Source organism: Peromyscus maniculatus, chromosome 9, assembly GCF_049852395.1.
Source record: "Peromyscus maniculatus bairdii isolate BWxNUB_F1_BW_parent chromosome 9, HU_Pman_BW_mat_3.1, whole genome shotgun sequence".
NCBI lineage: Eukaryota > Metazoa > Chordata > Mammalia > Rodentia > Cricetidae > Peromyscus > Peromyscus maniculatus.
In genome coordinates this window covers 70591350-70615943 of record NC_134860.1, presented here as the reverse complement: position 1 = coordinate 70615943, position 24594 = coordinate 70591350, and the positions used below count along the sequence as shown (strand labels likewise).

The window sequence follows — 24594 nt, the reverse complement described above, 5'->3', positions numbered from 1 at the left end:
TGTATGAGTCTGTGTGTTCTGGTTTGTGTGACAGCATACCCAGCAAAGGCGATTGAAGGAAGAAATGGTCCATTTTGGCTGACACTTGAGGGTTTATTGTATCATGGTAGGGAAGTGATAGCAGAAGTGTGAAACATCTGGTCACATTGTTTCCCCAGGGAGAGATGCTAGTGCACCTGTGTAAGGTGTGCACTGAGAGGATGGTGCCACCCACATTCAGGGTGGGTCCGCCATCCTCAGTTAATCCTTCCTGGAAACTGCTTGGCCCAAAACTAGAGGGGAGTGCCCAGGTAATTCTAAATCTTACCAAGTTGATGATCAGATCATAGATTACCATCACAAGTTGACAACCAAATATGTAACACTTTATAGCATAACATTCCACTTCTGGTTCCTAAAGTCTAATGTTCATCTTATAAAGCAACTTGCTTTTAGTTCATCGTTAAAAGTCTCCAAATTCTTTAATAATCCCAATACAGTTCACAAGTTCAGAGTCTTTTCTAACACTGGAGCAGTCTCTTAGCTGTGAGCTCCTAAGATAAACAGTTACATACTTCCAGTATACAATGGCATAGAGCAAACATTTCTGTTTTCAAAGGAAGAAAGGGAGGCATCACTAGCACAGATTAAATCAGTGGTTCTCGACCTTCCCAATGCTGCGACCCTTTAATACAGTCCCTTGGGTTGTAGTAACCCCAACCATCAAGTTATTTTTGTTGCTACTTCATAACTAATTTTACTACTGTTATGAATTGTAATGTAAATATCTATGTTTTCTGATGGTCTTAGGCAACCTCTGTGAAAGAGTCGTTTAACCCCCAAAGGGGTAGTGACCCATAGATTGAGAACTGCTGGATTAGACGAAAACTGAAACCTAGTAGAGCAGAAACTGAACCCTCTAAGTTCATGGTAGGCACCTGAAGTCCATGATAGAATCACCTTGGGGTTGATTCTAAGGGCTTCGTAACCCTAACCCGATTCCCCTCTCTCTGGTACCTGCAGCATGTGCAGCCAGCTCGCTTCATGCCTTGCAACTTTCCTTGGCAAGCATCCTCTGGTCCTGGCATATCCAAAGTCCTGGTCTTAATTGAACTTGGGCTTCATTTTCCTTTCTTCATACAGTGGCCTCCTTACAGAAAATGTAGCTCTGGTATACATTGTCCAGTCTAGTGGCTTTCTGAAACCTTGTCTAAAACCTCCAGGACCTTTTGCATCTTTTGTGCCTGCAAAACCAGCCCTTTGTGGACATTGTTGCCATTTCTGTTGTTAACCGGAGCTGTTACCTGCTCCCTTTGGACCACAACTGCAGCAACCTCTGTTTGCTGAATCTTGGGAATACCTAGGGTGCTATTTGTGAGCAGGGGACCCCATTCAGTGCCGTTCTCAGTCTGAGTTCACTCATTTAAAATCAGTTTGTATTTTCACAGGCCCTTCAGTGGGTCAGGGTCCCTGCAGTGGTGCTGGTCTCTAACAGTTACAGATGTTTGTGTGCAGCTTAAACTTGACCACGCCCATTGCTTCTCCAAATTTCAGTTTTCATCTTTTTGCCCTTTCTTGTTGTAGGCCTGGGTAAGAGCAGAGAGCAGCCTGAATGCTATTCTGCCTCAAAACTTTCCTGCCAAATAAATCAGTCCATTACTTTTTAATTCAGCCTCACTTAAGTTCCCAGGATATGGGAACAATGAAGGCAGATTCTTTGCCAGACTATCACACAAATGTCCTCTGGACAATTACACATTGAATGGACACAGCCTGTTATGACAGGAACATGAAGCAGCTAGTCTAATTGAATCAGAAACTAGTATTTGTACATCCTCTGGAAAGATTGTCCAGTGGAATTATAATGCAACCGATGTAAAAAAATTTAATTGCCACCTTAAAAATTCAAACAGGCAAAATTAATTATAGTATTTTTGCACAGTATGTCCTGAATACTTTGTCAATGTGAAATAAACATAAAAGCTGCTAATGATGTATTACACTGTTAGTTTTTATATATATATATACTAGCTGCTTTTGAAATCTAGTATATATTTTACCTCTAGCACACCTATATAAAAGCACATTTTAAGTGCTTGATAACTGCATCTGGCTAGTGGGTCTTGTCACTAGACCACACAACCATAAGAGAAATTAAATATGGAAACGAGGAAAGTTTTAAATTAGATTAAATACCACAAAGGGAAAAGGCAACAGTGGGGATATGAAAATAATTCTAGCAAGGTAAAAGGAGAAAACAAGGTGAGAACGTGTTTACAACATAATATAGTAAGATATAATATTCTTAATATGTAAAGCATTCATACAAATTTCTAGGAACACTTGAAAGCCCGGAAAGTAAATGGTAAGGTGCTATAACCAGGCATTTTACAAAAGAGTTAGTATAAAACACAGGCATGATAATCAAAGAAGTGAAGTTTTCACTGAGGGCATGTTATTCAGTGGTAGATTGCTTGTCCATCATGTGCAAAAGCCTTTGTTTCATTCTGGCACTGAAAACATGCAAATTAAATCTGTCAAGGCATCAGAGTTTATAAAACTATAATCTTTAGGAATCTCAGAACGCAGTGAAAGGATGTTCTTACAGACTGTTAGAGAAAGTCCTTTAAAGGTAATAAGGTAGCAGGCAGTAGAATTTGTTTTCTAGGTCTCTGTCATAAGGAAATCAAGCTAACCAGAGGGGAAGAGACCACATACATGAGGTGCTCACTTCTCTACTGTCTACAGTAATGGGAGAATTGTGGACTACAAACTTCCTCGTCTAAGGGAAGGCTAAGTGATTGGTGACACAGTGAGGCAGTCACTTGTTTGGATAGTTGAGCAGTAAAACATGAAGCTCTTTTAGAATCTTACACTGTCTCGGGTAGAATTTAGGAGATAAATCAGTCTTTGCTATCAGTCAGATAGCAAGACTAAGAATTTTATCATAATCCTGATTGTATTTTGGACCGTAGACTTCATTTTTCCAGTTTTATGTTTTATCAAGATTCAAATGTCATAAAAGTAGTATATATTTTACTTATAAATGGTGGAATTAAATTTACACTTTCACATATAACTTAAGATTTCACCCTGATTCAAGTATGCACTGCACATGATCTACTCACCAGTTTATCAACTCCTAAGTACTGTGCTGTGCTAAGTATTATACACCCCAATGTGTAATCCACAAACTGTGAGGTCTGACTCCATCTTTGTGACTGAGTAAATTTGCCACTAGATTATTTTTGGTTTCTTTCCTTCTGGCCCTATTGTGACCCCTTGAAAGATAAAACAAACATGTATCATCTGTAATTTTCTAAGGTTAAATAGCTCACATCTGTTTGCTTACTAGCTCCATAGTTTTATGTACTGATTTGCTCCTTTATAGTTTTAGTTAATTCTTTTTCCATTGTTTCAAGGTTATCCTGGTCCAGGTTAACCCAGGGGAAGCATTTACAATAAGAAGAGAAGATGGGCAGTTTCAGTGCATCACAGGTAAGAAGAGGAATTTGCTACATTTTATAACAAAAAAGCCAGTCCACAGTTTCTTTTTCTGGTAGGTACCAGTGCATATGCTTGTGGTTTTTCCCTTTGTCACCTTCACAAATTCTGAGTCCTCAGTCATGTAACAATTGCAGTAGAATTCTAATTACACCCTCCCTCTTTCTCATTTCCTGATTGGTCTGAATATAAAATTCTCTTGTGTTCATTTTTTTTTAAATCAAAAAGTGTAAGTGAATCTAGCCAGGTCCTTCAGTCTTCAATAGTTCAGTTCTGCTTTCTGATCTTATTTTTACTCCCCTTCAGGGTTGATTCCCTCAGCTGTTTTTTTTTTTTTTCCTCTTTTTATCTTAGAGACAGGATTTTTTTGGGCAGTCCTAGCTGTCCTTGACTTACACTGTAGACCAGGCTGGCCTTAAATTCACAGAGATCCACCTGTCTCTGCCTTCTGAGTGCTGAGATGAAAGGCGTGTGCCATCACTACCCAGAAACACAATATTACCACCCCCACCCCCCACCCACCTGCACCCAGGCTTTTAAGTCTGCTTGTTAACTACATCTCAAACCTGTCTTGTCCTGGCAGCAGGAGTTCCCATATCTAGAAGTTACCACCTGTCCCCACACTCAAGGCTGCTCACACTGGCTGCTGTAAACTCAGCTCAGATGTTCTGCCAGATGTGCTGTAATCTTTCTTTACTGGATATCACCTTAGCACTTGTGGACTGGATGTTTCTCAGCTGTTGGGAGCCATCCCATGAATTGTAGTGGGTTTGGTAAGAGGCTTTGTCTTCTACCTGCTAGCCTTTCTTCTTACCCTTGGTGACATATGACAAATAGACTCACCAAATACTCTCTGAGGAACAAAACCACCTCCAGTTGATGAGAATTGTGTTTATATATGAAAATGAGGGCAATAGAAAAGTTACTGTTTACAGTGGCCCTTTCAGTCATTGTCACTAGTATCATAAAAAGGGGAGATTTGTACAAAAAGGGTTGGGATAGGTGCCATATGAAGACTTAGGTCTTTGACTTGTTTAAATTCAGTAGCCGAAGCTGGCCACCAAAGCCAGAGACAAGCAGAGAGTCGTGGGACAGATGTCCCCTTTATCCAATAGATACATTAGCTGTTTCTTAGTAGCTTGTGACAAGGTTCTACAGGTTACCTAAGCTCAGTAAGTACATTTCTTATCAGTATCTCTTGTGACCATCAATATTAGGACTTAACTGTTCTTAGTTTAGGGTTTCTGTTGATGGGAAGAGACACCATGACCATGGTAACTCTTTGACTTGGGCTGGTTTACCGTTCAGGAGTTTAGTCATTATCGTCTTGGCAGGAGACATGGCTGCACGCAGTCAGACATGGTGCTGGAGAGGTAGCTGAGTGTTCTACATCCAGAACAGCAGGCAGCAGGAAGAGAGTGAGACACTGGGTGTGGCTTAAGCATCTGAGACCTCAAAGCCCACCCCCTAGTGACACACTTCCTCCAACAAGGCCTCGTGCCACTCCCTATGGGCCTGTGGGGGCCATTTTCATTCAAACCACCGCATTAACTAGTAAGCATATGTTATACTTTAAACTGGACCTGGCACCTCAAAGGTACCCAGTAAGTGGAGGTAGTGAGTGCTGTAGTTGTTAACTGTCAACTGTTGAGAAGCTGACTTACCAAGTACAACCTGTGTGCAACATCTTTTTCAGTTGTATTTGAAATTATGTATGCTTATGTTTAATTTGAAAATGCTTATTCCATCTTTTCAACTAAGACCTGAACACTTTGGATATATATTTTTTACATTTCTTTGTATCCCTTTTGGTTCTTGGACTTCTAATAGTCATGGCTTTAATTTAAAGAATCCATGGAGGTGAGTCACCACATTCTTGATCATCCAAATGTAATACCTTTGAGGGTGAAGGACTTGTGCATACACTGATTAATATCAACCATGGCGGCCACAGGCAAACCAGGATTCTCAGTGCCCCTCTCCTTTCACTGTCCTTAGCCTGGCTCTGCTGTTGAATCTTTGAAAACTCTCTCTAGAAAAATAACTAACCCAGTAATCACAAATAAAACTTGAAAGCTTACATGGGTTAGAAATTTTCTAAGTCAGTTTAAACAATTGAAGCAGCTGTTGAGGTGATGCACAATTAAGAAGTTATGCTCTTAAAAGGATCTAGGCAAGAGAATGTATAAACAGAGAGGGGGTGGGGTTGCCTTCTTTACTAACTTTTTTTCAATAGAATTTTATGTTTTCACTAAGACCCACATTGAATATAAATTTCTGATCACACATCTTAGCTTACTTGTATGCCTTTCAAATTATTGTCTGTAAATATTATTTATCAAGGAAGCATTTTAATGAACATGGCATTTATTTCCCCAATACATTAGTAGATGAAGATCGATTATTTTTATTATATTTTAAAACACAAGGACTGCTAATCCTAGTTATAGCCAGACCCTGAATGATAAACAGGTTATATTTTAAGAGTTCGTTTGTGACTGCAACCTGTAAGTTGTCTCTTCTTAACTCATTTCAGTTGATTTTAATATCTCGCAGTGACACCGTCCTGCAGGTCCAGAAGAGCTGTGTACAGTCTGCCTCAGTGATCACCAGACCCTAATGGGAGCTAACTCCCACATGAGCATTCTGTACAAGGACACATTTCTGTGCTTCCCTGGAAAACAGTCCTTTCTCTATATCATAGGTAATAAAAATGGAAACTTTGTTTTAAAATTACTGGGTAGATTTTTTTTTTAATGAGGGAAAAAGAATAAAGAGAACCAGACAGTAAAAGCTCTCTCCTTTTTGTATGTTTTCATCTATCCAGAATTAGCAGGCTTGCTGGCTAGTTTTATGTCAACTTGACACAAGCCAAAGTTGTCTGAAAGGAGGGAACTTCAACTGAGGAAATGGCTCCATAAGATCCAGCTGTAGGGCATTTTCTTAATTAGTGATTGATATGGAAGGGGCGAGCCTGTTGTGCGTGGAGCCACCCCTGAGCTGGTGGTCCTGGGTTCTATATAAAATGCAGGCTGAGCAAGCCAGTAAGCCACACCTTCCTTGCCTCTGAATCAGCTCCTGCCTCCAGGTTCCTGCCCTTTTTGAGTTCTTGTTCTGACTTCCTTCAGTGATGAGCAGTGACTGGGAAGCATAAGCCAAATAAACCCATTTCTCTTCAACTTGCTTCTGGTCACGGTGTTTCACCGCAGCAATAGAAATGGTAACTAAGACATCAGGTATATAGGTAAAAGGAATAGTAGAGATCGAAGACTGGTTTGCGGAGGTGACCACAGGAAGAAAAGCTTATTTGGTACTCGATCTCATCTCCTCCCATCTAACCATCAGAAGGGTCTGTCATTTGGCAAGACTCTTCCTAGACTGGCCTGTAGATAGGAGAAAGAACAGCAACAAGAGAGAAGCAGGCACCAAGAGAAAGTCTCAAGGGAGGAGAATCAGGGCGGTGAAGCTTAGAGGAAAAACAGATTCCTTGTGGCCTTTACTGTTCTCACAATAGCAAATCTCTAGGAGCACGTAAGGAATGAGGTAGATCTAGCATAAATGAGTGTTTTAATTACTTCCGTAGGAAGTTTACTACCTAACAAGAATTCATAGAAAGAACTGTAGAGATCTAAATTATCACCATCTTTGATTTGAAGGTTCATAATCTGTGAGGTATTTATGGAGAGAGCTTAATGCAGTACCATTTCTACCATATCACACTTCTGTGGAGGGAAAAAATAACTAATCATGTTTTCCTTGTGAGTTTATTAAATCTCCTCAAGTATACTGTGCTAGTCCCTGGGAATTTGGGGGAAAATCAAGACATAGTTACTGTCTTTTAAGACCATAATGTAATAAAGCTAGGGATGTAGCTTAGTGGTAGAGCATTTGCCCAACAAGGTCCTGAGTTGGACCCTAGCACTGAAAACAAAACAAAACAAACCAGTTTATTAGTTAAGGAAAGAAAAAGTGAACAGTTCTATCAGTATAGATAGAGAGCCCATTTAGTGCATGTGGTGTTACAAGAACATACGACAAGAGTCATGTAACAGTTAGAACAGAGAACGTTCTTCCCAGACACATGAGCTGTCTTTAAGGAGACTAGCAGTTGGCAAGATAGACAAAGAACCTTTGAGGTATTTTAGACACAGAGGCAACAGTATTCAAAAACAGAAGTAAAGAGTGACTTGAATTGTTTGAGTAACCACGGAGACTAGAATTGCTAAAATGTTGTGTAAAGGGGAGTACAACTGGAGATGGAGCTGAAATGGCATGGTTCTTGAAATGGCTCATACATCATGCTGAGAACTTGAACTTCATTTGGAGGATGTGGCCAAACCCTCGAGGGGAGTTAATGTTGGAAAGCTGGAGACAATCTGCTTGTCCTGACTCAGCTGCCAGTGCTGAGATTACAAGTGCATGTACAGGTAGCTCATGCTGAGCTTTCTGAGCACTCTCCTGGCTTTCCTGATGCTGCTGTCCCTTTGATCTTCGGGCAAAGGCAGTCCCTGATGACTGCTCTCCAGTTTATCCTTCTGTTTATTAGTTGGTTTTACTTATACTCCCTGATTGGACCTGTGCTGCATTGGCTTAGATCACTGGTTCCCAACCTTCCTAATGCTGTGACCCTTTAAGACAGTTCCATATATTGTACTCACTCCCAACCATAAAATTATTTTCGTTGCTACTTCATAGGCAAACCTCTATCTCCAAAAATATTTATATTACAATTCATAACAGTAACAAAGTTACAGTTATGAAGTAGCAACGAAAATAATTTTATGGGTGAGGGTCATCACAACATTAGGATTCATAACAGTAGCAAAATTACAGTAATGATAAATACCAATATGCAGTTGTATCTTTGGTGTGATGATTTAGAATCTTTTGAGCATAATCAGGAATGGTGTGAGTTAGAACATATAGTATTTCTAAGTTTAGGGTTTTAAAAATATTTGTTTATTTGTGTGTGTGTGTGTGTGTGTGTGTGTGTGTGTGTGTGTGTGTGTGTGTTGTGTGTGTGGGTAACTATGAGTGTGCCACAACACACATGTGGAAGTCAGAAGACAGTTTGAAGGAGTGTTCTCTCCTTCCACCATGTGGGTTCTGTCAACCAAAGTCGTGTTATCAAATGTTGTAAGCACCTTTGCTTGCTGAACTGTCTCAGCAGCCCTCAATTTTAGTTCTCAGTATAGTCCTCTATACTGATTGCTACAGCAGGTGTGCCTGCTTGCCTTCCCAGCAGTAATGTGTGAGGGTTCTTTCATGTCATAATCCATCATTGAAAAAATCAAGACAGGAAGCAGGGCAGGAACCTGGAGCAGGAGCTGATGCAGAGGCCATGGAGGGGAGCTGCTCACTGGCTTGCTCTCCATGGCTTGCTGAGCCTGTTTTCTTATAGAACCCAGGAACACCAGCCCAGGGATGGCACCACCCACCATGGGCTGGGCCCTCTCCCATCAAGCACTACTTAAGAAAATGCTCTACAGGCATGCCTACAGCAGGGTCCTATGGAGGCTTTCCCCCTGTTTTCATTTGAGGCTCCTGTCTCTCGGGTGACTCTAGCTTGTGTCAAGTTGACATAAACCTAGGCAGCCCAGAGTCCTTTTTAGAACTTCTTTATCTATAACTATGTTTTAAACTGCTTTGCATGCTTTCTTCTAGCAGTTTCATTAAAGTTTTTATTTTTTTACTGTGTATGTGTCTGTTTGCCTGTATGCCATGTGCTTGTAGACACCAAAAGATGATATTGGATCCCCTGGAGCTGGAAGTACAGGTTGTTGTGAGCCATTCAATGTGAGTGCTGGGAACTGAACCTGGATCCTCTGGAAGAGCAAAAGTTCTCTTCACTGCTACTCCATCTACACACCCCTTTGATTCATCATGAACTAATTTTTATATAAGTTGAAAGATGGGTCTAGTTTTATTCTTGTACATGAGGAAATTCAATTTTTATTAAAGAAGTTGTCTTTCTACAATTTTCATTTTTGAAAACTTTTCTTCAGAAGTAGGTAGCTGTAACTGAATGGGTTTATATCTGGGTCCTCTATTCTAGTCTCTTGGTCTACATGTCTGTTTTATGCTATTCTTGTTCTCATGGCTCTATGATAAGATTAAGGATTGGGTTCTGTTGTATCTTTAACATTGCTCTCTCTGCTAAGGATTGTTTTGGAGATTTGGTTCCTTTTGTGTTTCCATGTGAATTCCCTAGTTCTCTGAAAAATGTCGTTGGAATTTTTAAAACTTTTATTTATTATGTGTGCAGTATGCACATGTTCTGCAGTATATGGGGATCAAAGGACAATTTTGTAGAGTCAGTTCTAGGGCATTAAAGGAGTTTAACTCAGGTCATCACCGGGCCCAGGCTTGCACAGCAACACCTTTGCCCACTGACCTACCTCATTGGCCCAGAATGTCATTGAAATTTTGATGGGGAATGCATTGAGGCTATATATTGCTTTGGTCATGTAGCCATTTTCACAGTGTTAATTCTTACTACACATGAGCTGCCATAGGCTCATGACCATCATATGATGCAAAATATATTGGGTCCAACTTCAAAAGCTGTCATATTCTTTTGACAGTTCAGACACTGTTCAAAAGTCCCAAGTGCAGGATCTCCTCTAAGAGTCAAGGTAATCTGTTAACTGTGACACAGCCCCCTCCCATAAAATTTGAAAAAAACAAACACACTAATAAGCAAACAAAATGTCAGTTATATACGTCTGACATACAGTGGCACAGGATATACATTCCTGTTCCCAAAGGGAGGAATAGGGGCATACTGAGGACATACATAATAGGGACACTAAACCCTGTAGTTTGATATCCAATATCTAGGGCTTCAGTTCCAGAGAGTTTAGGTGGCTCTGCCCCTCCAGCTCTCTCAGGCTGTTTCCACTCCCTGTGTTCAGCCCTCCTTGGGAGACTTCTCATGGCTCTGCTACCTTTAACATTCTGGAGTATCAGCCGGGCAGTGGTGGCGCACGCCTTCAATCCTAGCACTCGGGAGACAGAGCCAGGTGGATCTCTGTGAGTTTGGGGCCAGCCTGGGCTACCAAGTGAGTTCCAGGAAAGGCGCAAAGCTACACAGAGAAACCCTGTCTCAAAAAACCAAAAAACAAACAAACAAACAAAAAAACACACACAAAAAAAACGAACAACAACAAAATACATTCTAAAGTATCCATCACAACCCAGACTTTGTTTACATAACTTAAACCAGTGGCCTCTGAAGGCCTCCTTGCAGCGACTCCTTGTGGAGACTCAGACCCAGTCACATGTTGTCGCACCTCTGCAACTCTCTGGAGGAAGAACCCATGATCCTCCCCCCCCCCCCCCCCCCCCCCCCCCCGCCCAATCTTACATCTTTCTTGTCTTTAAAACTCTGCCCCTTTGGAGCTTTTGTAAGCTGAAAGTGATTTAAATCTCCATTAGGCATTTGCTTTCTGAGAGCAGACAAGTTGTTTGGTTCTTTCCTTCCACGTTGGTGGTTCAGCTGTGTGGGGCGTTGCCCTCAGGGTGCCATCCCTATTCTAGTTCAGAGCCAGAGGCTGCTCTGTCCTGGCACCAGTCACTTTAGGATGACTACTTCTTCTAGCTCATACTTTGTCTGTAATCTTAAACTTCTAGTGCTCTTTTCCTCTCCAGACTGTACATTTTAAATTTATTTTTGTCCCCCCTTTTTTTTTCTTTTTTTCTTTTTTAATTTTGCACAAGAATAACCAGTAATAACCATGCTGCAGGCTCAATGTTATACTGTCTGGGAACTTCTTCTGTCAGTTTAGTCTATTGCTTTTTGTAGCTAGAGTTTTCCTGCCTTGCCCACAGTCAGGACAAATCTCTCTCACCCGCCAGTCCCACAGCCGCTCAGACCCAACCAAGTAAACACAGAGACTTATATTGCTTACAAACTGTATGGTTGTGGCAGGCTTCTTGCTAACTGTTCTTATAGCTTAAATTAATCCATTTCCATAAATCTATACCTTGCCACATGGCTTGTGGCTTACCGGCGTCTTCACATGCTGCTTGTAATGGTGGCAGCTGGCAGTGTCTCCCTTTTGCCTTCCTGTTCTTTCTTTTCTCCTCTCTGTTAGTCCCACCTATACTTCCTGCCTAGCCACTGTCCAATCAGTGTTTTATTTATTAACCAATCAGAGCAACAGATTTGACATACAGACCATCCCACAGCAGCTTTTTAATTCACACTCACACAAATTCTTAGGACATGGATAGCGTACAGCTAGATTTTTGCTTAACTAAAGCATCTCACAAACAGCCTCTTGTGCAGGTTTTGATCCCCTCTGGAACATCATGAGCTGGGCCTTAAGCTGTGCCCATAGCTCTCAGTGCTTTTCCATCCCAGAATTTTAAATACTTCTGCAGAGTAGCCCAAAGACATAAAAGCCACATTGTCAGATTTATTAGACAGCAACCCCACTTCTTGGTACCGTTTCTGTGTTAGGTACTTTGTTGTCTCTGGGATAGAACATCCTGACAAAAGTATGTTAGGGAGCAACAGGCTTATTTGGCTTCCAGTTCTAGAGGATGAGTCCATCATGGTGGAGAAGACATAACAGCAGTCAGGGAGGGCATGGTGGCAGAACAGGGAGCTAGCTTATCACATTTTACATGCACACAGGAAGCAGAGAGCCTTTCAAGACATCTGAATTAGCTGGTGATAAAATGTATAAATACAGGAGCCTGTGGAGGACATTCCTCATTCAAACCACAACGGAGCATCTTTCTTTTAGTGTCTTCTTCTATTTCTGTCTTCAGTATTTAAAATTCATTCTTGTAGATAACATTCACCCCTTGATAAGGCTTATTCTTCAAGTGTTTTATATTATTGAATCTATTTTCTCCTTATTTTCTGCTGTGTCATAATTGGCATATGCATGAGATACTCTTTATTTTCTGCTGTGTCGTTGTTAGCACATACCTTAGATGCTGGGTTTTGGATGTTGATTGTTACCTCACTACTTTCCTGAAAGTGTTTATCAGATCTGAGAATTTTCTGATTGCATTTTTAGGGTCTTTTGAGTAGAGGATCATGTTTGCAAATAGAGGTGCTTTGGTTACTTCCTTTCTTCTTTGTATACCTTCTATTTACCCTAGTGAAGATGTTGAACAGTATAATAAGGGGAGGGGCACTCTGTCCTTTAGAGCAAATTCTTTTAGCTTTCTCTCATTTGATATAATGTTGACTGCCCTACTTAGTTTTTGTTTTGTTTTTTGTCAACTTCACACAAGCTAGAGTTATCTAGGAGTGTCATTGGGAAACTGCTTCCACCAGATTGCATGTAAGTGAGTCTGCAGGGTATTTTCTTGTTTAATGATTGATGTGGGAGGAGGGCCTAGCCCAATGTCAACCATGGTCCTTGGTATATGGTCCTGGGTGGTATAAGAAAGCAGACTGAGCAAACCATAGGAGAGCAAGCCAGAAAGCATCACTTTTCCATGGTCTCTGCTTCAGTTTCTGCCTCGAGTTCTGTACTGACTTCATGATGGACTGTAAGCTGAAATACAAAATAAACCATTTCCTTTCCAGGTTGCTTTTGGTCATGGTGTTTATCACAGCAGACAACAGACTAGAACAGGGTTCATTGTAGCTAGCCTTTACTATGTTGAGCTGTATCCCTTCCCATGATTTCTCTTTTAGGATGTTGTCAAAGACCTTTTTCTTCATCAGCTATGATGTTAATATAACTTTGTCTGTTAGTTGCACTATCGTTTTTATTTGATTCTTGGAATTTTTAATTACCTCCTTAACTTTCTCAGTGGGCCATATCTTTTTGGGTATGCTATGGAACTACTAAAGTCAAGATCTAGACCAGGTATATTATTCCTCGTTATGTTAATCCTAGATTAACCAGATTTAATTTAATTATTCTATCATTATATAAATATACAGAAGCATACATAGAATACACACACACACACACACACACACACACACACACACACACACACGCCCCAATTTCATTTCATTCAAAATTTATTTTTTTCATTCTTTCTTTCACTGTTTAGTAAAAGACAAAGATAAGTAAGAGCTCTTTAGTTTCTTAAGTGTTTTTAATGGATCTTTATGCGTATTTCTGGGAAAGTAAAATAAAGTTACCAGGTTATTGTCATTACACCGTTTTTTGTCATGTGTGTTACCCAAAAGTATTTTCTGGTGCCCTCTCTCTGAGTATTTTAAATTAATAGCTTTGGCAAAAATAAAGGACATATTTTTGAAATTTTTAAATATCAGAAATCTGAAAAGATAATTCATGGCATTAAATAAATGTCAATTTTTTAAAAAATCATGTTGAAGAGAGAAATTAAAAAATAACAGGATAAAATTTAACCAATGATTAAGTTCTACCATTTGATATTTTAAGTTAAGTGAACTATAAAGGAATATGTTACTTAAGACTCTTTTTGAAGCTAACTTGTCTGTCTGTTAATCAAAAAGGGATTTAAGATTTCCTGTTCTTCCTAACAGTTCAAGGCTGTCTGGCCAGACAGAGTAACAGATAGCACTGTTGGGAGGGATAGGGTGGTAGTAGCTATAGTGTGAGGTTCAGAATGTAGGTTTAGTAAGGAACACATCACACAGGCTGTTAGCCAAATGCAGGAAGTCAGAGTCCCAGCAGAGTGAGGAGGGAGTTCACACAGGAAGGCTGTCTCCTACAGTCAGAGTCTACAGAGGTGAGGAGGGTACCCTTAGGAAAGAGGTAGAATAGTTTGTGGGGTTTGAACCTGAGAAGTTTGGTTACTTTCCAGAAATTGATGGTAAGACCCTGAAGACACTATATACTTAAGTCATAGGACATGGAAAAATGAAGCTGATACTTACCTGGAAGCTTCATTCAACTGGCTGACTTTCATAGTGCCAGAAAGTGTGATGCATGGGGGAGGGGAAGGGAGGGAAGGGGAGGGATGTTAATCAGTACTCTTACCCAGATGTGAACCCTGTAAACAAGGTATAACTATTGATGCAGTACTAGCATGACTGTTACCAGGGTAACCAGCTTCTTCCTGATTGGACTCAAGAACCACTTGACAAGATGGACTGCATACCTAAGAGTGTTAACTGGGCCACGAATCAATGGCTAAGTAGTTTATAGGCCCTATGGGAGAATCTACTATTATTCTGCTAAGTGGACATATTATTAAATTTCTTCATAAATACGTATCCTTAAACCAGTACCCATGTATTAGTGCAACTCTCAAGAAACACTGGGAGAGCTGAAACACAATAAGAGCTAGAGAGAGTAGAATACTGCTGTGAAATTGTTGTCCGGACCTGGCAGGGCCATTGCACACATGCACTCGCAGCAGCTATGACTGTATGCACAAGATTAGCACAAGATCAAGTCAGCCAGCATCTGATCATGGGTCGGGAAAGGGCTACTGGAGTCACACCTGGAGCTGAGGGGCTGTTGTCAGTCGATGGCTGCAGGGAGAGGGAGATTAGGAATCATTTTCCTCTACAGGCAACCCCTGTCAGGCTGCTCATGTTTTGATGGGCAGCCCTACTTCCACACATGTATTGGCAGCACCCAGTGAACTCACTGTATTTGAGAAATAGTACATGAAGTTGAGAAGGAAAAGTGATGGGAGGGGGACTAGGAGGAGTTGGGGGGAAGGGAGTGGGGCCCAGATTTGACTACAATTTCTTGTATTCTGTTGTGAAATTCTTAAACAGTGTTTGGGGAAGGGCGAGCCCTGAGCATGACGAAAGCACCATTAACACTATGGAGGGTGACAAAGCAGAGCTCCAAGAGTGGGGAGACTATTTATGTAGAAGAGTAGCCTAACATAGACTGAAGACAATCCATGTGCAAGAGCTGTCCCGAGGTCGATAATGAGAACCTAGTGTGATGACTTTAAAGGCACACAGTGAGGTAGGAAGTCCTCCTCTTCAGGCCATGATTGTACTCTTGATCCTTCTCTACTAAACCCAGTACATGTTTGCTTTAGTGCAGATACCACTTCTGCAGCCAGAGTCGGGCTACTGCTCACCAGCGCCTACTAGGTTATTGACGTGTGTAGGAGGGAAGCTCTGCACCACACAGAGGTGACTCACATACACAGAGGAGCTGGAGAGACAGTGCCAGCACAGCACTTGACAGTGTCTACTCTAGTGCAAGAGAGGAAGACTTAACTTTATAAATAGAAATTGCTTATTTTAGCAGGCCTAGAATGAAATGAGTCATCTTGTTGAATCTCATTTTCAAAAGAAAAATGAATGAAGTCTTAGAGTACAAAATAGAAGTGTAAATTCAAGACAGATGATCTATGCAGGTTAAATAATGTCATGTTAACATATTTGAAAAAAAGTATTAACAAATTGGGATTTTCCCAAGAAACTTAAGCCAGGAGAACATAGGAACATGAGATAATTTTTATTTGACTACAGAGACTCATGAAACATAGAAAAGAGAACTGACTTTGAATGAACTGTTTTCTGTACTTTGTGAGAGATGAGTCAGTGTAAGGAGGTAGATTTTTGACTCAGGGAAGACTGTCCAGCCATTCCAGATGAATATAAATGGAGTCGTTTATTACAGTTACACCGGATCCTCCCTGTTTTTTGTGTTTGTGTTCTGCTTGGATGGTACTATAAAAGCAGTTCTTAGAGAAAAGCAAGTTTGGCCAGGCGGTGGCGGCACACGCCTTTAATCCCAGCACTTGGGAGGCAGAGACAGGTGGATCTCTGTGAGTTTGAGGCCAGCCTGGTCTACAAAGCGAGATCCAGGACAGGCCCAAAGCTACACAGAGAAACCTTGTCTCAAAAAACCATAAAAAAAAAAAAAAATAGAAGAAGAAGAAAAGAAAGAAAGAAAAGGAAAGAAAGAAAGAAAAGCAAGTTTGACTAGATAGATTCTTGTGTTTATCATAACTAAAGATTCTTTGATTCCAGAATAAACTCTTTAATTAGACTGAGACCTCTTTAGTTAATTATGGGAATACGCACTCTGAATGAGAACCTTAAATTCAACAATATACTGTGTGAAGGTATATTCTGAATGATTATTGCTCATAGAACACCCATAAGCAGACTGAGTTAATAACTTACTAACACTGACTGTCCATTAATAAGCACGCAAGAGAGAAATGTCCACCAAGATGTCTGAATCTTACAGGGACACAAACAGTGATGCTGGCTTTATTGGCATGTGAAATCCTGCTTACCTCAAGAGTCCAAGAAATGCTATCTTCCATTTTGCTTAAAAATAGAAATTATCACCTGGGCATGGTGGTGTACACCTTTAATCCTAGCACTCAGGAGGCAGTAGAGGCAGGCAAGTGAATTCCAGCTTGTCTGCAAATCAAGTTCCAAGACAGCCAGGGGCTGTTACACAGAAAAACTCTGTCTTGAAAAAAAAAAAAAAAAAAAAAAAAAAAAAGATATTATCCCTTCATCTGATTATCTGATTAAGAAAAAAAATAGTATTCTGTTGATAGATTAAATTAACTTTGAAAACATTTCTTAAGATTTATTTATTTATTCATTTATTTGTTTGTTTGTTTATTTGTTGTGTGTGTGTGTGTACGTACATACGTGGGTACAGGTGCCTGTGGAGGCCAGAAGAGTGTAATAACCTCTGGAGCTGGAGCTGACAATTTTTGTGAGTCAGCAGATACAGGTGCTGGGAACTGAACTTGGATCCTTTGGAGGAGCAGCAGTGCCCTTGACTGCTGAGCCATCTCTGCAGTCCTTGCTAACCACCTTTAAGTATACTACTGTACTTGTTTGCTTTGCTAATCATTGCATCTCACAAATGCACTTGTTATACTTGGGAGTATTCTAGAGCCTTGACATCTTCGTAGGAGTACCAGTTCAGATTGAGTGTGAAAATATTCATTTAAGTATGTAAATGGTGGGCTGTAGATATTACCTGGATGAAGAGCATTTAAAATTGCTATCTTCTTACAGATCATCTTCCATGTATAGAAAAGTGTTGAGGTCAACGCAGGTTTGTTGAGCGGTATCACCTTTGAGTCCTCCAACTCTCCTTGCTCAGGGAAGCCGAGAGCCGTGATCACCCAGAGCGTGGTGCTTTGCTTTTGCAGCAGTGTCTTGCTGTGTAACCCAGACTGGCTTTCCCACCATCCTCTGCCTTGGCTTCCTGACCAGGGTCCTGAGTCTTACCCAGCAGTTCAGTGGCAATAAACCATTCCCAATGACTTGACCAGCAATTACTGAACAGCACTGTGGCTGGTGTGCCTTCCTGTTCTCCAGTGGGGGGTTACTCGGTCACCTCAAGAAATTAACATAGCTGTTGTTCGCATATGGCCATTGTCGGCAACCTTTCTGTGCCTATTTTTCCTCTCTTCTTTGCTGTTTCTGTTATCATTACTTTTCTGTTCATGCCCTCCTTATTCTAGTAGCAGATCCTGAGTCTTCTTCCATGACAGTGGGTTTTGAAGAGAAGAGATTTGTCTGAACCAAGTGCTATTTTACCCCCTGCTGTATGTTCTGGGTAATAAGCATGTAGCCACCCTTTCTCCCAGTTAGCTGACTCTTATATTTGGCCATCTCCTTTGCAGAACATATTTACAAGTCTCCCAGACTGAGCAAACTGACCTCTGAGATCTGAAATCCAGTGTTGGGTTATGTGCTTGGAAGGGCTCTATTCCTTTAATCTCTTCCTCGGAGTGAGTCCTTTCATCTGCAGATCTTGGGGCTCCTACTCATGTTCTAGACTGAATCCCCATACTTATCTCTTTAAAACCTGCTTGAAGCTTTCTCCTCCCAGCATAGCTCAGTGAGGGAGGGGAAGGACTGGAGAGCTGCTGTGCAAGTAGGACCTACGGTGGGTTACTCTGATTTCCTTGGATCATCCCTGTGTCATCTCATGGTTAGGAATATTATGGTTTTGCTATTTAAAATACCCCTGACATTTGTCACCAGTCAACTGTCCATTGTATATTGTAGTCATAACTTTTTGTGCAGTTACTATAGGTAGAAGCATAAACTATAACTTTCCCTAAATTCACAACAGTAAAACTCCAACAACAGATTTTGTGAAAGGTTTCATGGTGTGTTAAAGGCACAGGTCTGAGAGCAAGTTGGCCTGTGCTTGAAAACAAGCAAGTGAGAAGCCTAAGAAAGAAAACAAATTTAATCCCCAAATAAAGAACTGTAGTTGAAGCTTTCAGAAGGTGAGAAGTGGTCAGTTCTGTGTCCATCTGTCTCTGTAGCACTGTTTGTACAAAGGGGCTGATCACCTGGGAGCTTCGCATCTACCTGAACATTTTGGGTCTCCTGTGGGGTTTTTTGCTTGTTTTGTTTTGAGGCAAGATCATACTCTGTATCCCAGGCTAGCCTAGACCTCACTGTATAGCACAGGTTAGCCTCAATACTCCCAGCAGTTCTCCTGCTTCTGCCTCCCAGGTGCCAAGGTTACATTCATGAGCCACCATGCCTGGCTTATGTTCATTTCTTTTGAGTGAGCGTTTGGAATTGATGCCTTAAAGCTTTTCACAAGTTTAAAATGTTGGAATTCTATTGGCTTAGAAAATTAATCAATTCTGACCATAATTTTACTTTATGTAAAAGATGAGCCAGTTGATTAGATTGAATAGTTTCTACCACGTCTTAACACTTTATGTATTCATAATTGTGCTAATTGATCATATCTTAAATTTATTTTAATAACATAAGTATCAATATTCTAAATTAGGGGTGGGCCCAGGATTGCCTGTAGCCCAAGTTGAATTTGATATATAGCTAGGGATGACCTTAAACTCCTTATCCTTCTGCTTCCACATCCAAATGCTAGAATTACAGGCATGTTCAATATACCCAGCTTTGTGGAGGTTTTATTGTCTTCCTGCCTGCTTGTCTGCCTGTCTGCCTGTCTGCCTGCCTGCCTGTCTGTCTGTCTGAATCGCTTTCTCTCTCTCTGATGGGATCTTACAGCATAACCCAAGCTGGCCTAGAATTTTTAGCAGTCCTTCTGCTTCGGGCTCCAAAGTGCTGGGATTAGATGTTAGTTACTATCTCCAGCTTTAAATTTTTTATAAGACCACCAACTGGTCCAGTGACTCCATTACTACAAATCTGACCCTTACTAAAAGGTTTTAAGTTCTATGCAAATAAGTAACATGGGTTAAAGCAATATGTAGTAGATTTTCATTCCTACATGAATAGGCATTAATAACTTTATTAGCCAAAGTAAACTCTGGAGTTTCTTTTCTTTTTTTTTTTTTTTTGAGTTTCATTCTTTATGCATTGCTCAGAAAATCTTAACTATCCTGGGAAATGCCTTAAAATGTAGGTAGCTGTTTCTTAGCCATTGGAGGTCACCTAATTATATTAAAACATTTACCTGTTATATTTCTCTTATTGAGGAAAACATCAGTACTATTAGAGTGGCTCAGGATACTAGTTTAAAACATAGTCTTGTATATGAAATGAATTAAGCAGATTATCCACTCACATGTAGCCCCACTTTTTTCTACTGAGTGACTGTAACTCACCTGGAGTATATTCTGAAATAGTCCTCATTCTCCCCAAAAGCTATTTGAATGTTACATTTCAAAAGAAACTCTTTTGTGTATGACTGAGTTAGGATAACATTGCAACATTTATATTTAAAAGCGAAACATAGGCAAGCTGAATTGGCTATATTAATCAGTTATTCTTAATGAGTAATGTTAATAGCTTATATATTTTTCTCTACTTTCCCCTACCACACTGGCAAACCTCGGTCATTTTGATATATATTAACATTCAGATTCAAAGGTATATAGCAGTTAAGTTAAATAAGCCAGACACAAAAGGACAAATACCAAATGATTCAACTTATTTGAGTTATTAAGAGTAGTCATATTCATAGAGACATCATGTGCAATGCTGGTTGCCAGGGCCTAGAGAAGTGAGAATAATGCATTGTTATTTAATGAGCACATAGTTTTAGTTCTAAAGATTGGTAGAGATGGTAGCTACATACCAGTGTAAATGCATTTAATACTAAACAACTGCATATGTTAAAATACAAATTTTATATATGTATATGTGCAACAACTATAAAGTTAATTTCTTAAAAGAAAACTTTTAAAGTAGCAGAGAGCTGAAGTAATGTTATAGAATTCAAAGATGGCCCAAGGTCATTGTTCCCTTTTGTATAAACCCTATAATCTTCAAAACTGAACTTGATGAATTTCACTTCTCTGATTGAGTTATGCTCTGTGTACAGTTGACTTTTAAGAGATCAGGATGACTCTTACCTAATCATTTGAGCTTTTGAAGAGGACAAACCTCTTCTTAGAGAAGGACATCAGAAGCAACAGGGCTTGCAACCAGACCAAGAGTTTATCTGCTGGCCTTGAAGATGGAATTGTGGACCAGAAAAGGACTCGGAGTGAGTCTGAGGAGCTTACTGTGGCCCTCAGATGATAACCAGAAGGAAGTGGCTCCCTCATGCGTATACTTCTAAGATTGGGTGTCTCCATGCCATGTGAATTTGGAGGAGCCTGTAGATTTCCAGATGAGAATACACCTATCCAACACCTTCCTTTTCACCTTGTGGGGCCTTGGCCAGAGAAACCAGTCACACTAGGTCAGATTCTGAATTTCACAACTGTGAGCTAATTAATGTCTTAAAAAAAAACTGTTCATGGTCATTGTGACATAACAATAGAAAACCAAGACAAGTAGTATGGACTTTTTTTTTCTCTCTCACAAAGATTGGCCCAGAGATAGGCAGCACTCAGAGTCTTTCTGCTCTGGGTCATTAAGGTGACCCTGGTTACACTGCCACCTTAGAAGATTGCCCTAGTCTGCATGGTCCAAGACGGCACTCTACCTTGTCCACATCCCACACAGAATGGAAAAGGACAAGAGAAGAAGACATGTAAGATCTTCATTGGCTGTAGTTAACATAACCAAGTCATGTTGGGGTTCAGTGAGGAATCAGTGACTAGAGGTTTTAATTCACAGCAGTTGCTTTCAGCTCTTCAGAAAGAAGAGGATACTTTAGTTTTGAAACTAAATACAGTCTTGAATGATTTTAAGAAATACTTCAATAGAAAACATATCATTCAAGTCAACTGTTGCTGAACTGTGAATAGAGACTGGTCTGAGTTTCTTTCCCTGTTGTGATAAAATGCTCTGACAACAGCAACTTGAAGCTGAGTTTATTTTAGCCCAGCATCCAGGGAAACCAAGCAGTGGGGTTTGATCATGTCCACAATCAGGAAACAGAGGAATGAGCACCTCATCCACATTGGTGCTCGGCTCTCTTCCTCCATTTGTACAGTCTATGATGGGGTATACTTATAAAACACCTCTCTCTTTAACTGCCAGCCATAAAGCCTTCTTTTCCAACTGAAAACATCCAGAAAATAACCTTTAAATTCAGCCATGGTAAAAAGAACATACTCTAAATAATTTAGTCTTCCAAGGGCCATAAATACTGATTGCATTGTATTGTTGTTGTAGGTTACATGAAAGACTGAATTGAATAAGTAAGTCTAGAAATATGACCCAGAGGTACCTTTTTAAAAATCTATTTAATTTAAATAACTTATTGCTAAGTATGTGTAGTCACTTTCCAAAACTGTGGTGAACACCAGCATAGAATTCATCTCTATGCCCCCATGGAGTTTATGGTCTTCTAATAAAAAGAAAATTAAGGAATTACATGAAATAGTGCTATGGTTGAGAAAGCAGGAAGGGAGCTGTGCATGCTATACCAGGAGCATCTCAAGCAGACCAGGGGCTCTAGGACATGATGTGCTTCCTAGAGGAAAATCACAGCCCGAGTCCTGTCCTCTACCCTTTCCATCTAAAAAATAGAAGGTTGCAAACCTTTGTTGGAGTCGTGGTTTAATTGAGGTTAGAATGGTTATAAATTATATGGTTATAAGCAGAATTATCTCTTTATGAGCTCTTAGAAAACATTGCTTTTGATAACCATAGATGCACAGAAAATAATTTGGGCATCTTTGCTTCTAAAATTGCAGGTTTTCTCTTATTTTCAACATAATTTGATAATTTTGGCAAATTTGATTGTATAAATCACAAGCTATCTAATGTAACTTTTTAAATAGACTGTTAAAGTGTTTAAACTTTTTTTTCTTTGAAATTAAGAGACCCTATACTTATTCAGAAAAATGGTTGACCATATGGTATTTTGAGTGCAGACAAAACTAATAACGAGTGCATCTAAAGAAAAAAGGAAGGAAAAGAGAAACATAGCAGCAAGCTTATAAGTTCGTGACGGTAGTCTGTCCATTGTCTGTAATTCAAAGTGGGAAAGAAAAGTGTCCGTTTGCTATTTTATAGAACCAGCTTAAAGAATTCTGGCAATGAGAAAGGCAGATAGAACCCTAAAGCCACAGACATTAGTTATTAAGGATTTTTCTCAACCTGGAAAAGTTTGAGGGTGAGCCTGGCTGTATTGATGAAAGGAGAATTTTAAATTTTTAAAAAATCATCATCATCATCATCATCATCATCATCATCAGATTTTCTCTACTTATTCAGGCAATTCTTTAAAGGAATGCTAAGAGAATAATATTTGTTATAGACTTATTTTTATGTTTTTATGTGTTTTTATCTTTATGAAAGAATATCTAAAGAGATCATCTTTCTTACTAAAACTAAAAACCACATTTTACATGTCAAGAAGACATGTTTTTCCTGCTGAGAAAAACACTGTATAGTAAATACAGAGATTTCCTTTAGCTTCACATATAATGGTAACTTCTACCAAAGTTTTTGACTCTCAAAAGTACTACTTGGCATTCAAGAAGAAAGATAAACCTTTCTGTTTGTTCACAAAAATGTATCTGGGTGTACTGGGTAGTTTTGTGTCAACTTGACACAAGCTAAAGTCATTTGAGAAGAGAGAACCTCAATTGAGAAAATACCTCCATAAGAACAGGCTGTAGGCAAGCCCATAGGGCATTTTCTTAGAAAATGGGGGAGGTCCCAGTCCATGGTGGGTGGTGCCATCCCTGGGCTGCTGGCCCTGGGTTCTATAAGAAAGCAGGCTGAGCAAGCCTTGGGGAGCAAGCCAGTAAGCAGCTCCCCTCCATGGCCTCTGCATCAATCAGCTCCTGCTCCAGGTTCCTGCCCTGTTTGAGTTTCTGCCCTGACTTCCTTTGATGATGAACAGTGTTCTGGAAGTGTAAGTCAGATAAATCCTTTCCTCCCCAAGTTGCTTTTGGTCACAGTGTTTCATTACAGCAAAAGTAACACTGGGTTAAGACTAGGGTATGCAGAGAATATCCATATAGAAGTAGAAAAGAACTACCATGAATTGTGTGCTTGCTGGTGTGGAGGCCAGAGGTCTAGACTGGTATCTTCCATAGCTGTTCTCCACACTTTGTGAGACAGGCTATGTATCTCATGGAACCTAGAACTCACTGATTGGGCTATGCTGGCTGGCTCATGAGCTCCAGGGATCCTCCTGTCTCTGCCTCACAGCACTGGAAGCATAGATGCTCTGTGTATTTTTTTTTTTTTTACATGAGTGCTGGACCCTGAACCCAAGGCCACAGCAAGCATCCACTGAGCCATCACCAAAGCCCCTGGAATGACCCTGAGTTTATACAATCTGATTCTTATCTCCTGTATCACTTAAAGAGACTGTTCCAGGAAACAGAAACAATCACTCCTGATTTCTTTCTTTGTACAGCAACATTTGGTGGGATGTTGGGTTTTTGTTGTTTGTTTTCTGACCTTCTTACTTGCATGAAGATAGGGGGAAAAAAACATTCTCTCCACAACTGACTTAGGATTCATCTTTTTGAAATCTGTGTGCTTTGAGGCAGGGCCTCATTCTGTAGCACAGTCTGGTCTAGGACTCACTAGGTAACCCAGACTTGCCCTAAATTCACATCAATCCTCTTGCCTCTGTTTCCCAAATGCTGGGATTATAGGCATGAGTCACCTCATGATAAGAATATGAATCCAGGTTAGGATTCATACTAAATATTTTCATTTCCTTTTAACTGTGTCAGGAAACATTATGTGTGCTTTCATCTCAAGCCTGTACCTATATCTAGAAAAATATGATTTGTGCCCCATGACTATGGAGTTAAGACAACATAAATGTCATTCAGCCACTAGTACCCTAAAAGTGACAAAATAATCCAGTTATG

The 24594-nt window shown here is 40.1% G+C and overlaps 1 protein-coding gene and 1 long non-coding RNA gene across 11 annotated transcripts in view; one reads left to right on the top strand and one right to left on the bottom strand.

Annotated features, from left to right (window-relative positions):
• Positions 1–24594, top strand: part of Fndc3a (fibronectin type III domain containing 3A) — a 155102-nt gene that overhangs the window by 55994 nt on the left and 74514 nt on the right. For 7 of the 10 annotated variants that reach the window (XM_076545351.1, XM_076545345.1, XM_076545347.1 and 4 more), the window contains one exon: positions 3402–3477. The exons of 1 other annotated variant lie outside the window; for it this stretch is intronic. In XM_076545351.1, the coding sequence (XP_076401466.1) occupies positions 3402–3477 (76 nt within the window). Of the gene's footprint in view, positions 1–3401; positions 3539–21110; positions 21339–24594 lie in introns of those variants that run through there. 2 more of the 10 variants (XM_076545348.1, XM_042285134.2) reach the window with 2 other exon arrangements.
• LOC121832353 (uncharacterized) lies at positions 20272–20830 on the bottom strand. The gene is made up of 2 exons (XR_006075998.2): positions 20713–20830; positions 20272–20352 (listed from the first exon to the last, which is right to left on the bottom strand). It is a non-coding gene; the product is annotated as an uncharacterized LOC121832353 (long non-coding RNA).